Here is a 22483-nt window from a genome sequence, read left to right on the forward strand (position 1 = left end):
TGAAACCGATTACCCCCCACGTATTTCGCTTGCTCCGATGGGTTTTTGTGTGTGCGAATATACTACGTAATTGTGTGCGCAACAGAGTACACAGAAGGGCCCGTGTATTTACTGCGTATTCCCTGCGGCCCATTCTCATCAATGGCGCATGGCGATGTTATACCCCAGAATAGACCGCGCCGCGCATTTTCTCAACGCGATTGAACTTTCTGTGGAAAAAATCTGCTCATGTGAACAAACCCCACGAAATCAATGAGTTCTATTCACTGCGTATCACCTGATAAAAAATTGCACGCGTGATACGCTCGTTTGAACGAGGATACAGGCCTATGGCTCCGCTCCAATTTATAGCATCTTTTTAATTGTGTTTTCCATTTTCTTTTGCCAATTATCTCTATAATATTGTAATAACTGGCAGGTTAAATACTGGAAATATCGCTCCTTCATAAATAAAATGAGCTTTACAATCCTTGTAAGAACCGTGAGGCGGCAGTAAGAAGAAAATCACCTCACAGCACTTATACACCGTCCAGTCTCCACATGGCGCCTTTTTTACGGTGACAATACCAATAACCCACCACTAGAGGCCGCCACATCTTCCCAGTTGTCAGGCCACCACTAACATGGCGGCTTCCTTACTGACGTGACGTAGAACATGAGGGAATAATCCCGCGTTGCATCGCGAGGCTCCACCATCCTGCGCTCTGCCGAGGCCACGCCCCTTCCTCTCACTTCCGGGCTGCCTTCGTAACAATGGAGAAGATGGCGGAATAAGGAGAGGTCTGGGCGGAGGAGCCAGAATAGAGCGGATACCGGAGCAAGAGGGCTCTCTATAAGGTCTGTACCTTGTGAAAATCTTTATGGTAGGCGTGGGACGTTGGAGGGTCGCCGCTCTCGCGCTCGGGTAGCGGCCGCTGGGGCCTTCATGTGTGGCGAACTTTGGGCTGGAAAACTGCGAGAGGCCGAGGATTTGTCAGAGGTGACTAGGCCCAGGCTGTAGGAGGCGGTCTGCGGCCGGCGGGAGGGCAGGGAGCGGGATGACGGGGAGATGGAGGGTGAAGCGCCGTCGGCGGAGGGTGATGTAACCCGGCCAGGGAGGAAGGAGGATTACTGATGGCGGCGGCTCCTCCAGTGCCTCCTCCTCCCGGCCACCATCAGCCCGGATCTCTCCATGTCATCAGACCTTGTAGCAATGGTTCGGCCCCCAGACCTTGCAGTCATGCATATAACTGCCCCGGAGGGGGCCGTACTAGCCGGCTGGCCCCGGAGGGGGCCGTGCCCGCCGACTCATCCACATTTAGCTCTTCTGTTAGGTTTATAAATACATTAAAACAAATTGTAAAGTGTCGCCCGCGGCAACCAATCAGTTCGCAGTTTTCACCCCCCCCCCCTCCCGCTGTAGAATGAGCGCTGTAATTGATTGGTTGTTACGGCGACTCTCCCACGTTCCTTGGAGAGTTCGGTTCGGACCACGCAGGCTTTTTTAGGCCGGCTTTACGTCCGCGCTCGGAAATCGTCCGGAGGTTCCGTCACGCAATATAGCGGAAGAAAAAGTCGCACACGCAGGAGTCGAGGGACCGCCGGTATAGCCAGTGCAGTCTGTTGGGCTACACAATAAGGCCGCGCTCACACCACCGTACGGTGATATGCTGTAAAAAAAACAAACGGCGCCGTCTTACTGGCGCACTGAGCGCTGTTGCATTATTTTCTGACGCATGAACAGCATATTTTACACTCGCTGTCTTCCTGGTTTCTACACAACTTGCGTCCATGTAATTACGTATTTATTGCGTTTTGAACGCACCAGTAGGCCCATACACGCGCAATACATGCTGCGCCCTTTTTTTCTTTTAACATACATGATCTACAGAAGTGCGAATGGAAGAGGGAACAAGTAATGTACTTTCACTGGTGTCGTTCACCACGTTTTTTGCGCAGCTCATTTGCGATTCAAATCCGTGTGAGTGAGCCCAGACTAAAAGCCTCATGGGCACGCACGGAATCCGCCAGCGACCCTGTGGACCTGGGCTGGTCTTCTATGTTCTGTACTCCAGACAATTCCCCTTTGCTGTTCGACAGAGCAGGAAAACTGAACCGCCAACTTTGATGTGAAAGCAGCCTTAGGCCCGCACCCACTGCCATAATTCAGTGCTTACCACGCGAGAACGCTCCATGTGCGCAATGACACAAATGTGTATATTACACAATTCATATGAGCGTCAACATGGGAGGCGAGTACAGTGTGTTCCCCACGCTGGTGAATTACTTTGGCACGGTCTGAGGACCCAGGAAACGCTCTGCCGTATGTTACTGGTCGGTAAGGAATGCAGGAAGTTCTCCCTGTTGCTGCTCATACCTTCTATGACCCGCACGAGGCAGAGGATCACACAACACACCTGGATTTTGGTTTGTGACTCCTACTGGTCATGTGTAACCACTGCTCTGACTCTGTGAACAGACGGCTCGTACTTCTAGTAAGGGAATGTCTTCACGTAGCGGAAATGCCGCAGATTTTTTGCAGCGGGAAATTCTGCTGCAAAATCCACAGGCTTTCCGCAAAATAAAGCGTCAAAATCCGCACCAGCTGATTTCATAATACTAGATTGACATGACCTTCGCTACACCAACATAAAATGTTTTGAAGAATGGTTGTAAATGTCTCAAGAGCTGTCGAGCCGAGGATTCAGCTTGAGCTGTTCGGCAACCAGGGCTTGGTCTTCCACGTTCAACGGTCAAACCGGTAAGCACTTGATATGAACATCGCTCAGCAACGCTTGTCTCTCTAGCTGCGCTGTTGGCTGAAGCACAACAGCGCCACTAGACTTAACATAGGAACTTTGACCTGGCCTGACTGGTCACTCAATGAAAGAAAACCAAATGTAATGATTTTATGGTGGTGGTGAGGATGTCACAAATCTAATGGCACCAAAATCATCCACCAAAGGTCACGTAAAGGGGTCAAAGTGTGGTGCACAGGAAAGCCTGTAGGCGTGTTTATATTTGATGCGTCGCTCCCCCTCACCTCAAGTCTTTGCTCTCCACACCCGGTGGCCTTCAGTAAGCTCTGGTCAGGTGATGCGTAAGTGGCCACCTACGCTCCTTAGAGGCCGACGGGTGTCTGGTGAAGGAAGCTGAGAGAGCGCCAAGACTTCAGAGGTGAGGGTGAGCTCCATGTCTTCTGAAATGTGCTGTGGGGGTGCAGCTGATTTCAAGTCACGTTCTCTACTAATGGTGTGGGTTTTGACGGTTTCTGATGCAGAAATGCTCCAAAATTTTCCGCTATGGAATGTCCACTACGTGTGAATTTACCCTCGGGGTGCAGTCACATGTGTGAGGGCAATACCAGTCTAGGAAATTTGCACCAATATGACACTTGTAAAACTGCCATTCTGGATGTGGGCATGATGCGGTTTTGCTTAAAAACGCATCAGATCTATGTACTTGCTATGCTTGAAAAAAATCGCAAATGCTTCCAATAATTTTCAATTTTAAAAATTGCATTGCACTCGCATGCAAATTAAATGGCGCGGCCGTGCGGTGTAACTTTTTATTTTTAAGATCCTATAGGAAATAGTGGGCGATTCCTTGCGAGGAATCTCCCAAAAAATAAGACATGAAGCGGTTTTCCCAGCATTACTACAAGAGAAAAATCATTTGTGAAAAAACAAGTTAAAATCAATGTTATCTCTTGCGCACAAGTCTCATCCATATCGCCTTTGGACAGAACCTGCGTGTGAAAATCGCCCGTGTGAATACACCCTAAGAAGAATCGCAGATCGGGATGTTGGAGGACTACCCAGCCTTGAGGGCTCCTGGTTGTGCAGACATAAGACACTGTTCACATTTGCACTCTTTATTTCTGTTGTACGGCTCCGTCATAGGGTCAGAACAATGAAAATAACACAAGGGTCGGACATGTGTGGCACCTAACAGACCTGGTTGACCATAATGGCGTCCGTCGGGCTTCCATTATACTACCCAACATCTTACCAAAAAGATGCCACAATGCTCTCCAGTATTTCATCCATGATTCTGCATCGGTTTTGTGACTGAAGCTCCAAGCAAAGTTTCAGAGGTGACAAGAGCCTAGTACTGTTGTAAAGAAGGCTCAGAACCAGAAGATCTTTGATCCACCCTCCTGATTGGTTGAGAGGAGTGAAAAAAGAATGGATCACCAAAACATCTTTAATTAAAACCAGATAGAGAAACCTTCTCTGATTTGTAAAGTTTTTTTTTTTCATTCTACTGTCTGTACATGACTGCGGGGGCGGCCATCTTTCCTGAGCTATATTTTACAGTGGCCTCAGGGTCCTTTCACACAGTGGACTGGAGGGGACCCAGTGACTCGTATAGAGATTGTTCTAGACGTGTCCTGTGATTGTGCAGGGAGGAGAGTAGATGGTCAATCAATGGTTCAAATGCATAAAATAAATAACAATAATTGTTGAATGTAAACGCAGCCAACGATCTATGGTAAATAGTTCGCTTTAAACAGCGCTCGTTTAGTCATTCTCAATTACTTCATAGCAAATGTGAGTGAACGATTCTCGTTTGAACAAGCCGACGTATCTGCTGTATAATTAGTGCCGGGCGAACTCTTGACATCTTTCACTCCTTCAATCGATAACTCGTTAGGGGTAAACAAACTCTTAGTGAGATATATATATGGGTCATTTTCTGATGATCCATTCCCTTTAAAGGGGTTTTCCAGGACTATGCTATTGATGAACTATCCATAGGCTAGGTCCTCAGTAGTTGATCGGCGGAGCCTCTACTGATCAGCCAATTGAAAAGGCATGAGCGCCACAATGTGTTCTCAGGTAAGGGATATGACTGTTATCAGTCAGATGGCCTGAGAGCTGCTCAGTGCCTTTCCAGTGAATGGGACTGAGCTGCAATACCAGGCACGGCAGCTATACAATGTACAGTGCTGTGCTTGTCATGGACTGAAGGGACAGCGGTTCTTACCTGAAGGTCACTGTTACTTGAATCAGCTGATTGGTGGGGATTCTGACAGGTGGACTCCGCCCATCAACTTTTGGTGACCTATCCTGAGTCTAGGTCAGAAAGGTGCGGTAAAGCAGTGGGATATATCTCATGCCACTTACTAAAACTGCAGTAGTGTTTACTGGAACTGCTCTTGTAACAAAGTCTAACTGCTTGTTTTTCTTGAGCGGGGCGGCTCAAAAGTACATCAAGACAAAATGTGACCATAGACTTGGGTGTCCACTGCAATGCCGTATTCTCTGCGTCCCTCAGCATGGTGTGCGCGCTGGCGCTGCTATATGGTGATTTGGGGAGCAGAATTCCCTTTATTGATGCAGTTGTATCTACAGAATCCTGGGGTGTGACTAGTGCTATACACCGGTCCCACAGCCATCCCAGCCCCTCATGTACTATGCACACCCATCACAGCCTCCATGTACTGTCTTCTCCCCCACTCATCACAGCCCTGACCTCAGGGACACTTCCAACTCCACCCAGTTGTCAGTTTATTCATAAGAGAGGAACAGCGCAGCATAGAGGTCTAAAATGCTGCTCCAGGATTGTCTCATGGAGAATACAAGTACTCGAGTTACTAAAACAGACAGGTCAGGGGAGCAGACAGGGCCTCAGCAACTTGGCAGCTATAAATGTGTTGTACGGGCTGTCTGTTGGCTCCCTCTCCCCACACCACCTCCAGATACTATCGGGCTGTCTGTTGGCTCCCTCTCCCCACACCTCCTCCAGATACTATCAGGCCCTCTGTTGGCTCCCTCTCCCCACACCTCCTCCAGATACTATCAGCCCCTTAGTAAAACGGCTGAAAGAGTTGCACCTCAGATTCGCACATCAGACAACACACTCCATGTTTATGTGCTGTCCGATGTGGGAGTCATTGCCGATTTGTGTGTCCTGATCTTATCCAAAAGTCGCACCAGAGTAGGGGGACAGCAATTTTTCAAACTCTGAATTATAGGTCCGAGTGAAGGAATGGCTTCTCTTTCCATGCAAGTTCTGTCCATCTTGTCCAGAAAACTCGCCCCCAAAAAGCACACTTGCTCATCTAATCGCTCCTCTAGCCATTTAACCCCACAGATGTTGCTGACTGGCAGCTAAACTTTTTTACAAAAAAAAAATTCCTAGTCCCCTTTTTTTCCCCCCCAATGCACAATATTTTAAATTGAAAAAAGTAAAAGGAAGAATTAGATTGAACCGGTACGGCCACAACTGCGGCAACCATACTATAAAATATTACATTTATCCACTCTGATCAATTCTAATAAAATGCCGAAATAGCCGTTTTGTTTCATCGCGCTTCCCCAAAGGCAAAATAAAAAATTAATGAAATGATCAAACACATCAAAAGGGTACGGATAAAATCTACAAGTCCTCCTGCAAAAAACAAGCCCCGATGACAGCTCTGTCCGTGAAAAACTAAAAATACAAAGTCCTGAATGATCCCCTTTAAGGCTAAAATTGGATATCATTAAGGGGTTAAAAATTGGCTTTAGGTGACTGAATTATGCCCCAAATTTACCCAGATTCCAAACCTGCAATAAAAAGTGATCTTTTCAGAAGGGCTTTTCCAATAAGGGCTCCTGTCCAGACGATGATGCGCCGGTGATTAAAGCTGTTTGAAGCTTTCCATAGCGTTGCTATAGAAAGCGCAGCGCCGGCGTCCACGAGCGGAGAATCATCGCGATTTCTCCGCTCGTGGGATTTAAATCGCGGCATGCCACGATTCTCTGGGTGAGCCTGACAGCTCTCATCCCCTGCGGCAGAATATCACAAGCGATATTCCTCCTCGGCCGTGGCCAGGGGGCCTTAGACAATGTGTCAGTGTGCCGCATGTAAACAGGTCCCTTGAGGCCTTATTGTTTTCAGGATGAGTTGGACTTTATACAGTATGTACAGTACATATTTGACTTCCATTTGTTTGGGGAGGGGGGAGAAATCTCCCCCCCCCCCCCCCCACCCCTACCCCCCATCTCTTTTAGTGGTGCACACTATACAATGTAAATGCCTCTAGTCTGTGAATCGTTGTGGAGATGCCAAATCTATGGATTTGTCTGTTTTCCTCTCCAGCTGTTCTCACACAGGCGTCTGTATAAATACGTTTTCAAACGTGTTCAACCGTGTTTTTAAACGCCCCATCATTGTAATGGGTGGGGAGGTACGTTGAAAATCGCTGAAACAATTAAATAAAGCAGACAGCATTCAAAGATCTTGTTGCCAACACCGTGTGCGAACGCTCCACTGAGAAGCCCCATTAAAATCAATGGAGGTGCTTCGCAGCATTTGAAACGCCACGCTAAGGGCTGAAATAATGCCTATTACTATTTTTTTTTTACAGCACTTTAAAAAAACAAAAAAGTGTTTTTGTGTCGCTGTATTCAAAGACCCCTAACTTTTTCCACCAATGCAGTTTTTTTGTTCGTTCTTATGGGAGGAGTTGTATTTTTTCATTGGTACCATTTTATGGTGCATATGACTTTTTGAACACTTTTTATTGTGTTTTTGGAAAGTGCTATTCCTTGTGCAATGGACATGATTTTATAGTGCTGTTTATCAAGAACTTGACAATACCCAGAATTTTTATATAATAGCTAAAAGTTAAAAAAATGTTATTAAATGGTAAAAATTAAAAAATTTTTGTCTTGCCATATAGGAAACGTAATGCGATTTAGGGACAAGAGCCCCGCGGAGTCATCTGGTACAGCAACCATCGGCCCACATACTCCATGACCGATGGGTGTCAGCTGGGCCGGTGCTCCCGTATCAGCAGCTGCCGGGTTTGATCTCTAACACGGAGAGCTTCTTTCAGTAGAAGGCTGATGACACGCTACTGTGTTTCAGTCCGTTTTGTGTTTGTAATACGGAAGTGCGTTCCAGCCTGACTCGAACGCTGAGCCTTATAGGAATGCATGATGCTCTGAGTTTAGATCAGGTGACCTGCGGTGAGGCCTGGTCAAACGTCTGTATTATGGGGGCCGTAATACTGCAATGGGTCACCGGCTTCATAAATCCACGACAAGCACCCAGCACGTTTACACGGCCCTAGATCAACCTGTTGTATAACAGCGTGGTGGGTTCATCTAGGGCCGTGTGAATGTGCGGGGAGAAGTACTTGGTTGGGCTGCTTTCACATTTGTGCTGGCGATTCCGCTTTCTTGCTGCTGCGCCCTTGTAACCAGAAGTGCTCTGCACTAAGTTTGTGGGGTTTTTTGGGAGGGGGGGTCCTGAGCTGGTAAGTCGTCAGAGGTAGCATGTGTGTCATCTACACAACTACATTTAGGCTCTGTTCACGTGGTTTTGTTCTTTTGGGCATTTCTTTCGAATGTGAACAATGGAATATCTTGTGATCTTTAATGCGTTTCATAACTTGGTAACAGTGTGAAGGCTGAATAGACACATGTCCCTCCAGTTCAGCCTATTACCCCCAGTGTTGCTCCAGAGGAAGGCAAAAAAAAACCCAATGAGGTAGAAACCAATTTTCCTAATTGTAAGGAAGAAAAATTCCTTCCCGACTTCAATCTGGCAATGGAAATAATCTCCGGATCACCGACCCTTCTAATATCTGGTGGGAGAGATCTCTGTATTGTCCCCTGATTTATTTATTCAGAGTTTATATAAATTTAGTAAATATAAACTGCCTATAAAAATTGGATCCAACAAATTTGATGTCGGTGGGGGGGAGGAGAGGGTCGGTCCAGTGAGCTCGGTTTTACCTCTGTTTCAGGCATTGAATAAACTTCTGTGGTTGAGTTTTTCTCATTTTCAGTTTTCCTTCCCCACTTAAAAAAAACAAAAACATAACTCTTATTTATCCACCAACGTCGCTGTCTGAGGACTTGTTTTTTGCAGGACGAGTTGTAATTTTCAGTGGTACTATGTGATATACTGAAAAGTGGGGGAGTTTTTTACGGTGTACGCACTGCAGCAAAAATGACACGACTGCTTTTATTCTATGGGTCAGTATGATTACTACGATACCAAATTTTATTGTATTTTTCTGTACTACTTTTTTTTTTTTTTCTTTAAATCTTTGTGAAAAAATATAATTTTCTGCCATCTTCTGAATGCCATAACTTTTATTTTTTCATTAACCTGCCTTTTTTTTATTTGGAGACTTGTTGACCAAAAAATTTTTTTGTGGGGGTGGGGCGTTCAGGACATGGTTAAATGGTTAACAGCCGCGATCACTGGGAGTTCTAATCGTAGCTGTTGTGGGTGGGTGTCAGCTGTATGCAGCGGGATCAATCCTCCTCCATCCATACACCGAACCTCCATGCTGTAACTGTACGTCATGGAGTGTTAAGGGGTTAAAGGAGTTTTCCAATATTGGCTAAAATTTGACTGAGTGAAAAGATAATTCCAAGTTCTGAGCGAATTGAGAACGGCAGATGTAGGCTACAGATGGGGGAAGCGGTGGGGGTGGGGGTGGGAAGGTGCAGGATACAGTATAATATATATAATGGCCAGAAAGTGTTATTCTTCATGTACATGGCAGCTTATTCTGAAAAATTAGATGTTTTAAGACTCCTTCACACAGTTTTTCCAGCATTTTAACGCCCTAGTAACGGAGGGTGTGTTTTGTTGGGCCGCCTTTGCTGTTACATTTTAGGCCGGGTTCATATCTGCCTTCGGGTTTCTTTCTTCCTGTTTTGTCACAAGAGCAGCAAAACTGAAAAGTGGATCTGTTCCCCGATGGAAACTGACGGCGCTAGATGGACTAATTTGACTATATTGGGGTCTGTCCCGCTGCCGTCATGCCATACAGCGCTTTCCCAGACACAATTGATCAGCATGCTTCGGCAGTTCGGTGCTGCAGCCCCCGACTCGGGTGTCGGCAAAAAAAAAACTTTTTACCTTTTTTCTTTGGGGATGGGGGGGGGGGGTGCAGACTTTAAGGTCTGACTGCAGCGTTTTTGAACTTCAAATTGAGGGGAAAATAGTAATGAAAAGGTCCAATTAAAATGCTGTGTGAATCCAGTCTATAGCTTGCACGCATTGCTGGACGTCTTGCGCTGGTGTGGCTGCATGTATTGAAACCTTAACTCAATCGTTGCTGCTGTAACAAGTCTGATTTCTTAGACAACTTTTGTCATTTAGACAGATTCAGCTTTTATATACGTCAGTCAAGATGGAAAGTGCAGATTCACCTGGGAAAGGAAGTTCTGAACAATCAGATTCTCAACGCCAGAGTCAGATGGATCGGCTGGACAGAGAGGAAGCCTTCTATCAGTTTGTGAATAATCTGAATGAAGAGGACTACCGGTTAATGAGGGATAATAATTTATTAGGAACTCCAGGTACATCTGTCAACAAGCCTTCTAGCGATGCTCATGCCAACTTGGCTCAAATCCGTAGGGGATGAGATTGAACGCTACATCATGTATAGGACGTATGGTTAGGGGTGATCCTCACAGGACGAATCTTTTGAAAGTTCCCCCTTAATGTTTTTTAAAAATGTTTTTTTTTTTTAAAGGCGTTTTCCAGGACTCTAAAATCAATGACCTATGCTCAGGGTAGGTCATCAAGGTCTAATTAGTGGGGTCTGCCTCTTGGGAAAGCCCATTGATCAACTGATTGAAGAGGCTGGGGCGCTGGAGTAAACTCTTTTGTCTCTTCTCGGGCATGTGATGTCATGTGACCTGAGATGAATTGGACCGGGCTGCTATACAACGTGCTGTGACTGGTAAGCGCTAAAACGGAAGCAGACTCAAGTAAATACTGCTGGCACTTTATTGGTGGGGGTTTTAAGCAGCGGGCTCCCATCAGTTTGATATTGATGATCTACCCTGAGGATAGGTCACCGGTACCTTAGTCGTGGAAAACCCCTTTAAGGTTATGGGCATTTGCTGCTTCGTATGTGTTTCCATGCCGACAACTCTTGCTCTTATGCTTTGGTTGCATTGTTTTATCATAGGGACATGAAACTACCAGTAGCATTGTTCTTTTTTATCTTGGGTAGATGTGCATGTTATAATATAGCCGGATGGATAGAGGGGTTGCATTTTCCTGTAAGGGTATTTTCACATGGTGCAATTTTGGCATTACTTCTGCGGCCTTTTTTTTTTTTTTTTTATTTGCGCACTGATTTGCCAATTGAAACGGGCTAATTGTGCATAGCAATGGCAGAGATGTGGTTTTAGAAGTAACATTTGCGTTAGATTCCGTCATGTAAACACAGTTCCGAGACTCTAGATGTCGCTATGGAAGTGCAGCGTCTGAATATGATGAGTGAAAACCATAGGAAAGAATGCTTTAGGCCCCCTGTCCACAGGCATTGCGGTATCCCGCGGCGGATCGCCGCCGCCCAGAAGCAGGAGCCGGCAATGGATCTCCGCTGTCAGCCTATCTGACAGGCTGACTGCGGAGAATCGTGGCAATTGGCAGCATGCTGCGAATGGCCGTCAGCGAGTGGAGAATCGCAGTGATTCTCCGCTCGTGGACAGGGGGCCGGCGCTTTTCATAGCAATGCTATGGAAAGCTTCAGACTGCTTGATTCGCCGGGTAGCACCACGTAGTCGGAAAATTGCTGCAGCCATCTCTGTTTATCCAGGATAGGATGGTAGCTTTAGGCCGGTTTCACATGGCCTAGAAAAACCGCTCGAGATTTTGAATGGAGTCATACACATGAGCTGCTTACCCTGTCTTTCCGTGTTTCTCGGAACGCATCACCCATTGTTTTCAATGGGACAGTAAAACGCATCACCCAGCGTGCGATGTGAGGTTTCTCATTGAAAACAATGGGAAAAGCTTACAGATTCTCTGACGCGCCAGAGAATCACTACTTTACTAAGGTGATAGGAGGCGTTCTTGACATAAAAACGACCTGAATTGCTGTGAAAATGTACGTTGGCGAGCAAGATAATTGGGCGAGTTCCTCGGCCTGATATCGCGTTCGCCCACGTGTAGATAAAAATGAAGGCTTTCTCATTCAGAAATGCTTGTCAACAATTTCTGATTTGATTAATCCAGCTCCCCCAAAAATGCCATTAAAAAAAAAAAAAAAAATTAAAGTCACATGTACCCTAAAATGGTGCCGATGTAAACTTTTGTCAAACTGCTGGCGTGCGGAGATACAGCTCTGGGAAAGGGCGCCTGTTCCTTGCGGAGGCTCAAATGTGATGACAGGTTCCCTTTACACTAAATAGGCTGCTCACTAAGGGGTTAACATGAAAGCGCCAGTCAGCAAAGCGATAACAAGGAGTGTTTGATTAAAACTCTCAAACACCAAGCACTTAGGATAAGCACACATCGCTGCGCTCGGCCCAAACTGCAACCATCTGTGGTGCCAATGGTTGCACAGTCCAACAACAAAATGGTCTTGCCTTAGGCAACCACCAGCTTGGCATTGTGTGGCTTCACCCATGCATGGTACAGTAATAGGATATGGCGATGTAATGCGTCTAGCACACTAGTGGGCGACACCACATGTAAATACAAGCAGTGAATTAGTAAATTCACTAACCCCTTCCCTCCCATGCATGTACAACGGGTGCCACTGTATCTAACGGACTGGGCAGGCAAGCCTACCCTTTGACCGCCAACACTCGTCTGCAGCTGCTGGGATCGGAGAGAACGCTGATCTTGGTAGTTAACCCTTTATATGCTGCTATCTATTCTGATAGCGGCATTTAAATGGCCTAATAGATGTCATCTGTCACCTGAACGGGGCCCGCACTGAGATGGTGGGGTGCCATTAGGTTACCTTAGCAGGTATGCCATTAACAGCTTCCTATCAGGGCTCACTTACACAAGTGTAATATGCCAGTAATGAGTAGTGCTACAACTGCATTGATTTACATTGGGCCATGTAGACATGCATTCTTCACACGTGCAACATGTCCTATGTTGGTGTGTATTATGCATCCTAGTCTGAGTGCAAACAATATGCAGCGAATACACATTACATATGTATTACCCAGCCAAAATACGCCTGTGTGATTAAGCCATGCCTGTGGCAGGGTTCAATAGGATGCTTGTAAAAGGACGATATACAGCAATATTGAAGTATTGTGTAATCAGCCGATCACTAGGAAGGGCTTAATAGGATGCCTGTGAAAGTATGATGTGCGGCAGTGTATTCTATCGTAATTGCAATTCAACGATCACTAGTTCAAGTCCGCTAAAGTAAATAAGGATTAATAAAGCGTTTTAACTGTAAATTTAAAAATACTATGTTTTTAAACATTTTCAAAGTGGTCGCTGTGGCTATAAAATATCACATCTATTCTGAACGCTGTCAGAAAAAATAGTGCCAAAATTGCAAATTTTTTAAATTTATTTTTGTGGTCCCCCAATCTCTAAGAAAAAATTAAATTGACCTAAAAGTTGTATTTACTCACAGCATGGTACGAGGAAAAACTACAGGTTCCACTGCTAAAAATGAACCCTCATACAGCTCCATTGACGGAAAACTAAGTTATGGGGTCAAAAGGTGACAGCAATTTTTTGAAAGGTGTTTTTTTTTTTTTTTTTAAAAGCAGTACAAGAGGACTGTATTTGGTATCACTGTAATCATACTGATCCACAGTATAAAGTTAACGTGTCGTGTGTTGTGAGGGTTTTTTTTTTTTTTGCATTTGACCCCACTTATAATGTATAGGAAATCTTTTAATAGTTTCTATGGCACATTAAATATTGCCACTGAAAAACACAACTCGTCATGCCCTCCTGTGATCAAGAAAATAAGTTGTTTTTTGTTCTTTTTTTGAAAGTGGCAGGAAGGGGTTAAAACACCCAATGCAAAATATTGTAACGGACATAAAATTTTAGCTTGTTCCTAACTTCACATCTGATTTTTATATTGCTCCCTCTTTTAGGAGAAATTACTAAAGAGGAATTGCTGAGAAGGTTACAACAAATCAGAGAAGGACCTCCTCCACCGAATGCTGAAAACGGAGGTACGGGATTATGTAAATTACGTGACATGCTTTCTTAAACACTAGCTGTACTCTTCAGTTTGTTTTTTTTTGACGTGTCAAATGTTTTGATCAGCGTGGGTCCCACTGCCAAGACTCCGCTGATCACTAGAACAGATCCTATAGACCACTGTGCCTGTCTTTAGGTACCAGGAGGAGCCGAAAAGCAGCAAAGATGCTTGTTCTTGTAATCGGCAAGGTCTTGGCAGTGGGACACGCGCTGATCAAAACTTTTGATATGTCAAAAGTTTCTGAAAAGTGCAGCTACTCTTTTTAAATGGGACTTTTAGTAACTTTAAAAAATAACAAACGGCTGTGCTCCCCTATTAAATGTCCCAGTTGTGTCCACCTCCCTGCTTAGTTCTCGTTAGTATCCAATGGTTACGACCTGAACGCTCTGATGTTGTTTTTTTTGTGTTCCGGCATACTCGATGCCTTCAGGCTCTGAAGTAACATCAGTTTGTACGATTGTGAATGCGCACTTGTCCGTAACTGGCAATGGGGCATAGTAGGAGATAAAGTTTTTAGAAACCCCAGCGTCCATATTAAGTGTGGAAATCAGCTGGTTGGCAAGCAGCGGTCATTCAGGTCAGCAATAAAGTCTGCAGTTTAGTTTGATTTAGATGGCTATTTGGAATAATGGCAATAATTGACAACTATAGAAAAAAATTTCTGTCTCAGTAATACCTCTTTAATGAAGCCACTCTGTAGTCCATCGGTGATAACCTGTGCACTACTAAAGATACTTGTGCACTAGATGTATGATTGTATCAGTTTGAGAATAGAGGTCTGCTCTCTGCAGGTTCTGAAAGGTGTTTTAATTACCACCATTGATGGCGGTGGATACTGCACTGACACGATTGCGGCCTGTAGCTGTCACATCAATATTTGTCATATTTTAAAAGGACCTGTAAGCTCTCCTGGCGTGTCTATTCTGGCAAATATTTGTATGCCTCATAATACAGTATAGGAATTCCAGAACATCTTACTTAGATCTCTGCTTTGTGCCGTTCCTCTTAAGACATGTATGTATAATTTGCCAGTGGGGTGTTACCAATTTGGGGGGTGTACCTGATTCTGTCCAATCAGTGCTGCAGCTTCAGAGTCTAGGCACACACCCCAATCACTAGGTAACATGCTCAGCTTATTCATAAGCTTTCTAGGAGGAGCAACAGAGCGATGACCCAAAGCAGTTCTAAGTAAATATACTGCAGAATTATTGTTCCTTGAGCAACATACAGTGGGTTTAAAAAGTCTACACACCCCTGGTAAAATGCTGTGTTTTTTTTTTCTTGTCATGTTAAAAAAAAATGTAACATAAATAATTTCAGATTTATTCCCACCTTCCATGTGATTCGTTATCCATACAATTCCATTGGCAGAACAAACTGTTTTTATTTTCCACCCTAAAAGAGTTCAAACGTAAAATGTGATTGGCTGATTCTGAGCGTTTTCACACTTAAGCAATCACATTTAAACTCATGATACACAGAATCCCTGTAAATGGCAGCTGTGTACTGACTTCCCCCATATAAAGTTCGGCTCTTCTAGGAGGATTTTCCTAGCATTTTCTTAGTTGGTCCGTAAAAATCTTGCAGGACATCAAAGGGGTCTGATTGTTGGAAGGTATCGGTCAGAAAAGGGGAACAGCAGCTTTCCAAGACATCACATGTACCATGGGACACAGCGAAGACTGTTAGCAAGAAGTGGCTTACATTTGGCACAACAGTGACCTCACCAAGAACTGGACGGCCCTCAGAAATTGATGAAAAGAATAATATTGGTCCGGGAGGTGGCCCAGAGGCCGACGGCAACATTAAAGGAGCTGCAGGAATTTCTGGCACATACTAGTTGTGTAGTGTATGTGACAACCATCTTCGTATTCTTCATATGTGTGGGGTAGGGGGCAAGACGGAAGTCTTTTCTAACAAAGAAAAGCATCCAAGCCGGCTATGTTTTACCAAAACCTCTGTCAAGTCTGCCAGAAGTCTGTGGAGAACATGTTCTGTCTGAGACAGAGGGGGAACTTTTGGGCCCTAATTCCAAAAGATATGTTTGAAACAAAGCCAACACTGCCATCACCAGAAGACCACCAGACCCCCAGTGAAGATGGTGGAGGCAGTATTATGCTTTGGGGCTGTTTATCTGCTGCTGGAAATGGGGTTTTAGTGAAGGAGGGTGGGGGAATTATGAACAGTTCAAAAGATCAGTCCATTTTGATCCAAAACACTTGGGCCTCTGCTAAAAAGATGAAGAGGAATTTCACCTTTCAGCAAAAGAACGACCCAAATCGGACCTCCATATCGGCACAAGAATGGCTTCATCATAAGAAGATCGAAGTTTTAGAATGACCCAGACCTGAATCCCCACTGATGATTTGTGAGTGACCTAAAGAGGGCCCTACACTTGAGATACCCTTGCCATCTGACAAATTCAGAGCGCTTTTGCAATAGAGTGGTCAAAGACTGCCAAGTCAAGATGTGCCATGCTGATAGACACCGACCCAAAAAAAACTGAATGATGTCATAAAGTCAGAGTACATCAGCAAAGTATTAGTTTTAGGGTGGGTAGATTTATGCAACCACATTTCACTACTTTTTTCCCCCACCCTAAAAGGTTTGTTTGTTTTTTCAATGGAATTGTACAGATAACGAGGTACACTGAAGACGGTAATTGAACCTTGTCTGACTTTTTTTTTTTTTTTTTTTAACATGGCATTAACTGGAGTGTGTAAACGATTTATATCCACTGTAAGTATTGACTGAAACGGGCATGGCACGACGTGCTGACAGGTAGTAACAGATACCGTCCCCATTCCTACTGTCTCGGAGGGATGTGTATGCAGCCATTCAAGTGAATGGCTGCTGTGTAGTCCTACACTCTCCCTGTATTGCTAGCTGCAGCATTCCCTATTAACTGATTGCTGGAGCGGGACTTCTGGAGTCGGGCCCGGATGCTGGGGTTTGCGTCGGTTAAAGAAAAGGGTTATCGCAAAACCAACACTATATTCATTCACAACTGTATTTGGCAGACTTTTGGATGTAACACTAGGTTTAAAGGATAGAATATTGCCATTGAATAACCCTTTCATGATCAGAGATTTTTCGGTTTTCTTTCTCTCGTTGCGATTTGAGCTAAGTCTAATGATGGCTGCTGGAAACGGCACCATTTCATTATTGATCAATGTCTGCACATAGTAATAAGTGATAACTGCTTCAAGTTTTTATGTCTTTTGAAAAACTGATGGCTTATTGTCAAGATTAGAGTTCAACCCCTGGAACTTCCTCAATCGACTGATTTCAAAGGGGCCACGCCATTCATACGTGCTTTGCGGCTTCAATGTTTACATGAGTCCAGCAAGCTGCTCACATTCAGAATGCCGTACATTGTAATGGCCGTTTTGAGTAATTCATCCTTAAAGGGAATGGGACATGGCTACATTTCTCAGAACTGGCGCTACAAAACGTGCAGCATTCTGAGTGAGTTGCTTGCCAGACCGATGTAAATATTGAAGCGGTTACCTTGCTTGCACGACCGCTGTGATTTTCCTCCCCCCCCCCCCCTTTAATTGACGGGCAGAATATTGATGCCCTGAGGATTGGTCATTCCTTTCTAAAATATGGATAACCGCATAAAAAGGCCCATTTACACGCAACGTTTATCGCTCAAAATTCATTAAAACGATTGTGTATGAGTGATAATGCTACCATTGTGCAATTTTTGTCTGAACTATGATTTTTAGGTGAGCTTAAAATCCATGGTTTAGACTGCACACTGTATTCTGCACAGGAGATTACATTGTTTTTTTTTCTTAGCATCCTTTGCCAGAACAATGGAGCTAATTGCAGAGCTCAGACCACCTGTTGGGTTCTGCAAGCAGATCCTGGAGGCTCATTTGCATGCAAATGAAGCTAATAATGGGCACTAATGCCCATTAGTACTTTAATACCGCACTTTATGCAAAATAATTGCTAAAACTTTCAATCTTTCGAAAGATTATCTTTGCGTGTAAATGGGTTTTAAGGGTTTTTCTGTTGCTTTAATATTGTGATCGGATGTCTTATACACCTTCAGGTTCAAATATTACAATTGTAGGAAAGCTTTTTGTTTTGGTGTGTTTTTAGTTTTTTCTTTTATCTACCTCTGTAATTTTAACCTTTTTAATGAGAACCTTTTGTCTTTTTAGCCTCTACAGGGGAACAGACTGAGGACTCTTCCAATGGTGATTCAATAATTGACTGGTTGAATTCAGTCAGACAGACTGGAAATACAACAAGAAGTGGCCAAAGGGGCAACCAGTCTTGGAGGGCTGTGAGCAGAACCAATCCGAACAGTGGTGATTTTAGATTTAGTTTGGAAATTAATGTGAATCGTAGCGCTGCTAATCAGAATATGTCCTCAGCTGAGCAGTCATCCGAAACCAATGGAACTGAAGAAATGGAAGTTGGCAGTCAAGTTGAGGCTGAACCAGAGCCGGAACCTGAAATTACACCTCCAGTCGTGGTACAGGAGCAAGTAGTTACTGAGGAGCCAACTCCTAATCCTCAAAGAGGTCAAAGAAGGGCAAGAAGCAGAAGCCCAGACCAGCGAAGGATCAGAGCAAGGACTGATAGAAGCAGATCACCTCTGAATCGACCCATAGAGCAACCTACTCGAAGGGCTCAACATAGTTCATCACAGACTGTTGATGCTGCCACTGTTGATGAAGCAGAGGGTAGCTCTAGAACTAGGCAGCTTGTAACTGCATACCTGAGCAGTTCCCCACCGGAGGCAGAGGGGAGCTCTAGAACTAGACAGCATGTAACTTCCAGGCAACAAGCACTTGTTACCGAATCTCAGAATCCCAGTGCAGGGCTTTCAAATCCTGAGACGGCAAGAGCCTCTCCCCAGCCGCCTCCCACAGAGACCCCAGAAAATGCAGAAGCTGCAGGAACCGGACAAAGGCCACCAACCATAGTTTTAGATCTTCAGGTTAGGAGGGTACGTCCAGGCGAGTATCGTCAAAGAGATAGCATCGCAAACCGGACGCGCTCGCGCTCTCAGACCCCGAACAATACAGTCACTTATGAGAGTGAACGTGGAGGGTTCCGTCGCACTTTCTCACGGTCAGAGCGAGCTGGAGTCAGGACATATGTCAGTACTATCAGAATCCCAATCCGCAGAATACTGAACACAGGCCTGAGTGAAACCACATCTGTTGCTATCCAGACCATGCTAAGGCAGATAATGACTGGTTTTGGGGAGCTTAGCTACTTCATGTATAGTGATAACGATGCAGAGCCTGGCACTCCTGCAGCCGCGCCCCAACCAGTCACAGTGGGGGTTGAAACTCAGAGCAACGTTATAACAAATCCAAGACCACCACCACCACCGGTGGTTGTGCCAGAGCCTGTTGTAGAACCACCACCACCACCCATGCCTGTTGTGGAAGCGGAGGATGCCAGTGCAGAAATGGTTTCAACCTCTGGGGGTAGGAGGGAAGTTCGGAATAACCGAGGATCTGTAACCTTTGAAGAAAGTGGATCTCTGCCGTTTCTTAGGTTGGCTCAGTTTTTTTTGCTCAATGAAGATGATGACGATCAACCAAGGGGACTCACCAAAGAACAAATTGACAACCTGTCAACTCGTAATTATGGTGAAAACGATGCCCTGAAAACGTGTAGTGTGTGCATAACGGAGTACACAGAAGGGAACAAGCTCCGCAAGCTTCCTTGTTCACATGAGTACCATGTCCACTGTATCGACCGTTGGCTTTCTGAAAACTCTACTTGTCCCATCTGCCGCCGAGCTGTCCTGGTGTCGGGCAACAGAGAAAGTGTTGTGTAAAGAGGTTGCTACAAAACTTTCTACTAAGCAGCCACTGAATCTGGGGATGGAGAAAAAAAATGCTTTTTATGACCACTTTTTGAGTGGTGATTAAAAATAGGATTTTGGCTTGGAATAAGTTGTCCTGTTGAAATTTAAACATTTCTAGTTCTCCCTCACAAAAAAATGTTAAAATGATTCTAAACCTGTTGGGAAGTGTGGTCCACGAGGAACTGGTAAATCAAAAATATTGCATTTCACTACAGTCAAAAAAAACAAAAACATCTACTTTGCAAGGATGGCATTCCTTACATCTGTGCTGGAGCCGAACCTTCAATGCTCAGTGCTGGAACGATGCCTATGAAGATCACCTCCGTACCAAATTTCCTAGACTGTTTTTTGTTTTTTCAAGCGGGATCATTGTGAGAATCACTTGTGTTTTAAGTCGAGGTTTAATTACAGGAATAGCCTTAAATATATGCAGTGGTACATTTTATGCTTATCGTCTTTTGCCTACAGTTTTTTTGTTTTTTGGGGGGATAATTAGACTTCCTTTTAAATTTTCTGCCCATATGACAGCGTTGCCAGCATAGCACATACATGTAAATAGGCACCAGTTAATTGCTCACATTGTGCTTTCCTGGGTTCCAATTGCATTATGCATGCATTTAACCTATAAGAGACACCTTTTAAGTGCAGGGTATTTGCCCCACGCCAACCAGTTACCATACAGCAAAGCTTGGTGCTTTTGTTTTTAAACTTCATTTAAGAACAAGAAGGACTGAGGGGTATTTTTTTATATACACTGTCATTATCAATACTTAAGGTGAAGGTAGCGCTTTAATAAACCAGAGAGAACTTCCTATCTGACATATAAGTAATAGCTAAGTTGCTGATCATGTTATATTGCACATATCGGCTCAAGTTGGAAATCTTATTGCGTTGCAAGAGTTTGGGATTTCTTTCCCTTGGAATAGTCAGTTCCTTACCATAACTTGACTTCAGGGCTACACCGGTGGCATTGAGATCGACCTATTGGAACGAGACCTGGTGTCTGTAGTCAGTGCCAGCAGCAGGGGGACATTGCAGACAGAAAGTGACCCTAGTGAGAAGGGATGCAGCAGCCGGGCCTACATTAAGGAGCTGTAGTCAAAAACGGCGGCCTACCGGTCATCTGCTGCGCCGGAGCAGTGATCTACCGCACTGGAAAAAAAAAAGCAAAATCCTAGCTACTGATAGCTGGATCCTTTGTGCGAAGCACTTATAAGTTATTGCTAAGGTTTTCTGTCATAGCCCAGTGTTTTTGTAAAATCAGTTTATTACTACGGTTTATGTTTAAAGCTGGAGTTAAATGTTCTTTTTTTTATAATTTAAAGTCCTTTTTTTATTTTAGGGTGTAACAACAAAAAAAATGGTCAGTTAGTGCCGCTCAGCCTTTCCTAGCGCCCACCATATGTTTAAACTAACAGTCCTCTTCAAAGCAAGTTTTAGCTTTTAACGCCAACTGTCCTACGTCTCTACTTGCTTCCTATCATCATCCGTTTAGGGTCTTCCTGCACTGTAGCATGGACCGTCGAATGCATTCGTGCCTTGCATTCTAGATGTTACTCTGTGTGGTAGTGAATATTCACTTGGATAAGAATCAAGTATATGACACAACATAGCTTTCTGACAAGTGACAATTTTTTTTATTTTTATTTTTTCTTTAAAAATGGGGTTTTTCCTTTGCACAGAATTTATTCCTTTTTACGTTTTGTATATAATTCATTAACTTTTGGGGGGGCAGAAGAGAGGGGGGGTTGCCTACAAAAGTTGCTTGGAGGTTAGAAAAAAAATATTCCTTCCAGCACCGAAAAGGGGTGAAATGTCCATAAAAATTGATTCTAAATGTCTTGAGATTTAGTTTCGACGAACACCCAAGGACAAAGTTATACATGTGTAAACTCAGTTTAGGATTTCTGTAAATAAAGACATTTGTCAGATTTTTTTCTCATTCTGTATGTCTGAAGGCCCGTTTAATTGACATACTGTAGAAATTGCTGATTTTAGTTTCAATTTGGAATATTTATCTTGTGAAATATAACAAATGTTTATGCTTGTTGAAATAAAAAAGGAAAAAAAAAAAACAACCCCTTTTTTTTTTCTTTAAAAATGTATAGCTTTTTGTAGCGGCCGCAGCAGCAGCTCCTCCATCGTCCGGCCACTGACCCGGCACAGTGTTTGTAACGTGTAGCAGACTTATCTTGTCTGACATGACGCTTGCTCATAATTCACATATACACACGGCTATCTGCTTACAGATTGCAATTGTCTGATCGTGAAACAGGGGGCATAGTTCTTGTTTTAATATGTGAAATATAAACCTGAAGCTGCTAACTTGAAATGAGAATAAAAGTTTTAAACCTGAACCATGAAACAGATCGCTGCTTCTATTTCTTCTCCAGTCAGCTGCCACATCCTCCATCATGTTCATTAGTTCGCTCACTCAGTGCTGTTTCTTTGGGTTCTTGTTCCCATTTCATTAATGTTTTTTAAGAAGGTTTCATCATAGATTTTTTTTTTTTATTCTTTTTCTTTTTCTTTAAAGCAAGCAAGTATGTAAAGTGCTGGTGCGACTAACTTGTTTATAACTGCATGAAGCATTCATCAAAGTTCTGCAAGTGTTCTAATAAATGGTGTACCTTCTACTGTGCGGAGATTCCAGTTTGTTTCCCTCCACCCATGAATAGTATTTTAAGGCTTTCATGGTATTTTTGAGGCTGAAG

General features: G+C 44.0%; 1 protein-coding gene across 2 annotated transcripts; it reads left to right on the plus strand.

Annotated features, from left to right (window-relative positions):
• The first annotated feature begins 725 nt into the window (after positions 1-725).
• Positions 726-22134, plus strand: RLIM (ring finger protein, LIM domain interacting). Of its 2 annotated transcripts, none has more exons than XM_066581642.1 (4): positions 726-837; positions 10096-10295; positions 13815-13895; positions 18100-22134. In XM_066581642.1, exons 2-4 carry the CDS (start codon positions 10127-10129, stop codon positions 19737-19739), a joined length of 1890 nt encoding a protein of 629 aa, XP_066437739.1. In that variant the 5' UTR covers positions 726-837; positions 10096-10126; the 3' UTR covers positions 19740-22134. The 2 variants fall into 2 exon arrangements, with proteins under 2 accessions (XP_066437739.1, XP_066437740.1); XM_066581643.1 differs by having other exon boundaries at positions 733-837; positions 10100-10295.
• The last annotated feature ends 349 nt before the right edge of the window (positions 22135-22483 follow it).

The sequence above is a fragment of the Eleutherodactylus coqui genome, chromosome 10, assembly GCF_035609145.1.
Source record: "Eleutherodactylus coqui strain aEleCoq1 chromosome 10, aEleCoq1.hap1, whole genome shotgun sequence".
In the NCBI taxonomy this organism is placed as follows: domain Eukaryota; kingdom Metazoa; phylum Chordata; class Amphibia; order Anura; family Eleutherodactylidae; genus Eleutherodactylus; species Eleutherodactylus coqui.

What these genes read in the sequence shown, in the direction of transcription:
- RLIM (XM_066581642.1), top strand. Translation starts at nt 10,127, where the DNA reads ATGGAAAGTGCAGATTCACCTGGGAAAGGAAGTTCTGAACAATCAGAT. An exon ending in TAATTTATTAGGAACTCCAG is followed by an intron (nt 10,296 to 13,814) that starts GTACATCTGTCA and finishes TCCCTCTTTTAG; the next exon opens with GAGAAATTACTAAAGAGGAA. An exon ending in ACCGAATGCTGAAAACGGAG is followed by an intron (nt 13,896 to 18,099) that starts GTACGGGATTAT and finishes TTGTCTTTTTAG; the next exon opens with CCTCTACAGGGGAACAGACT.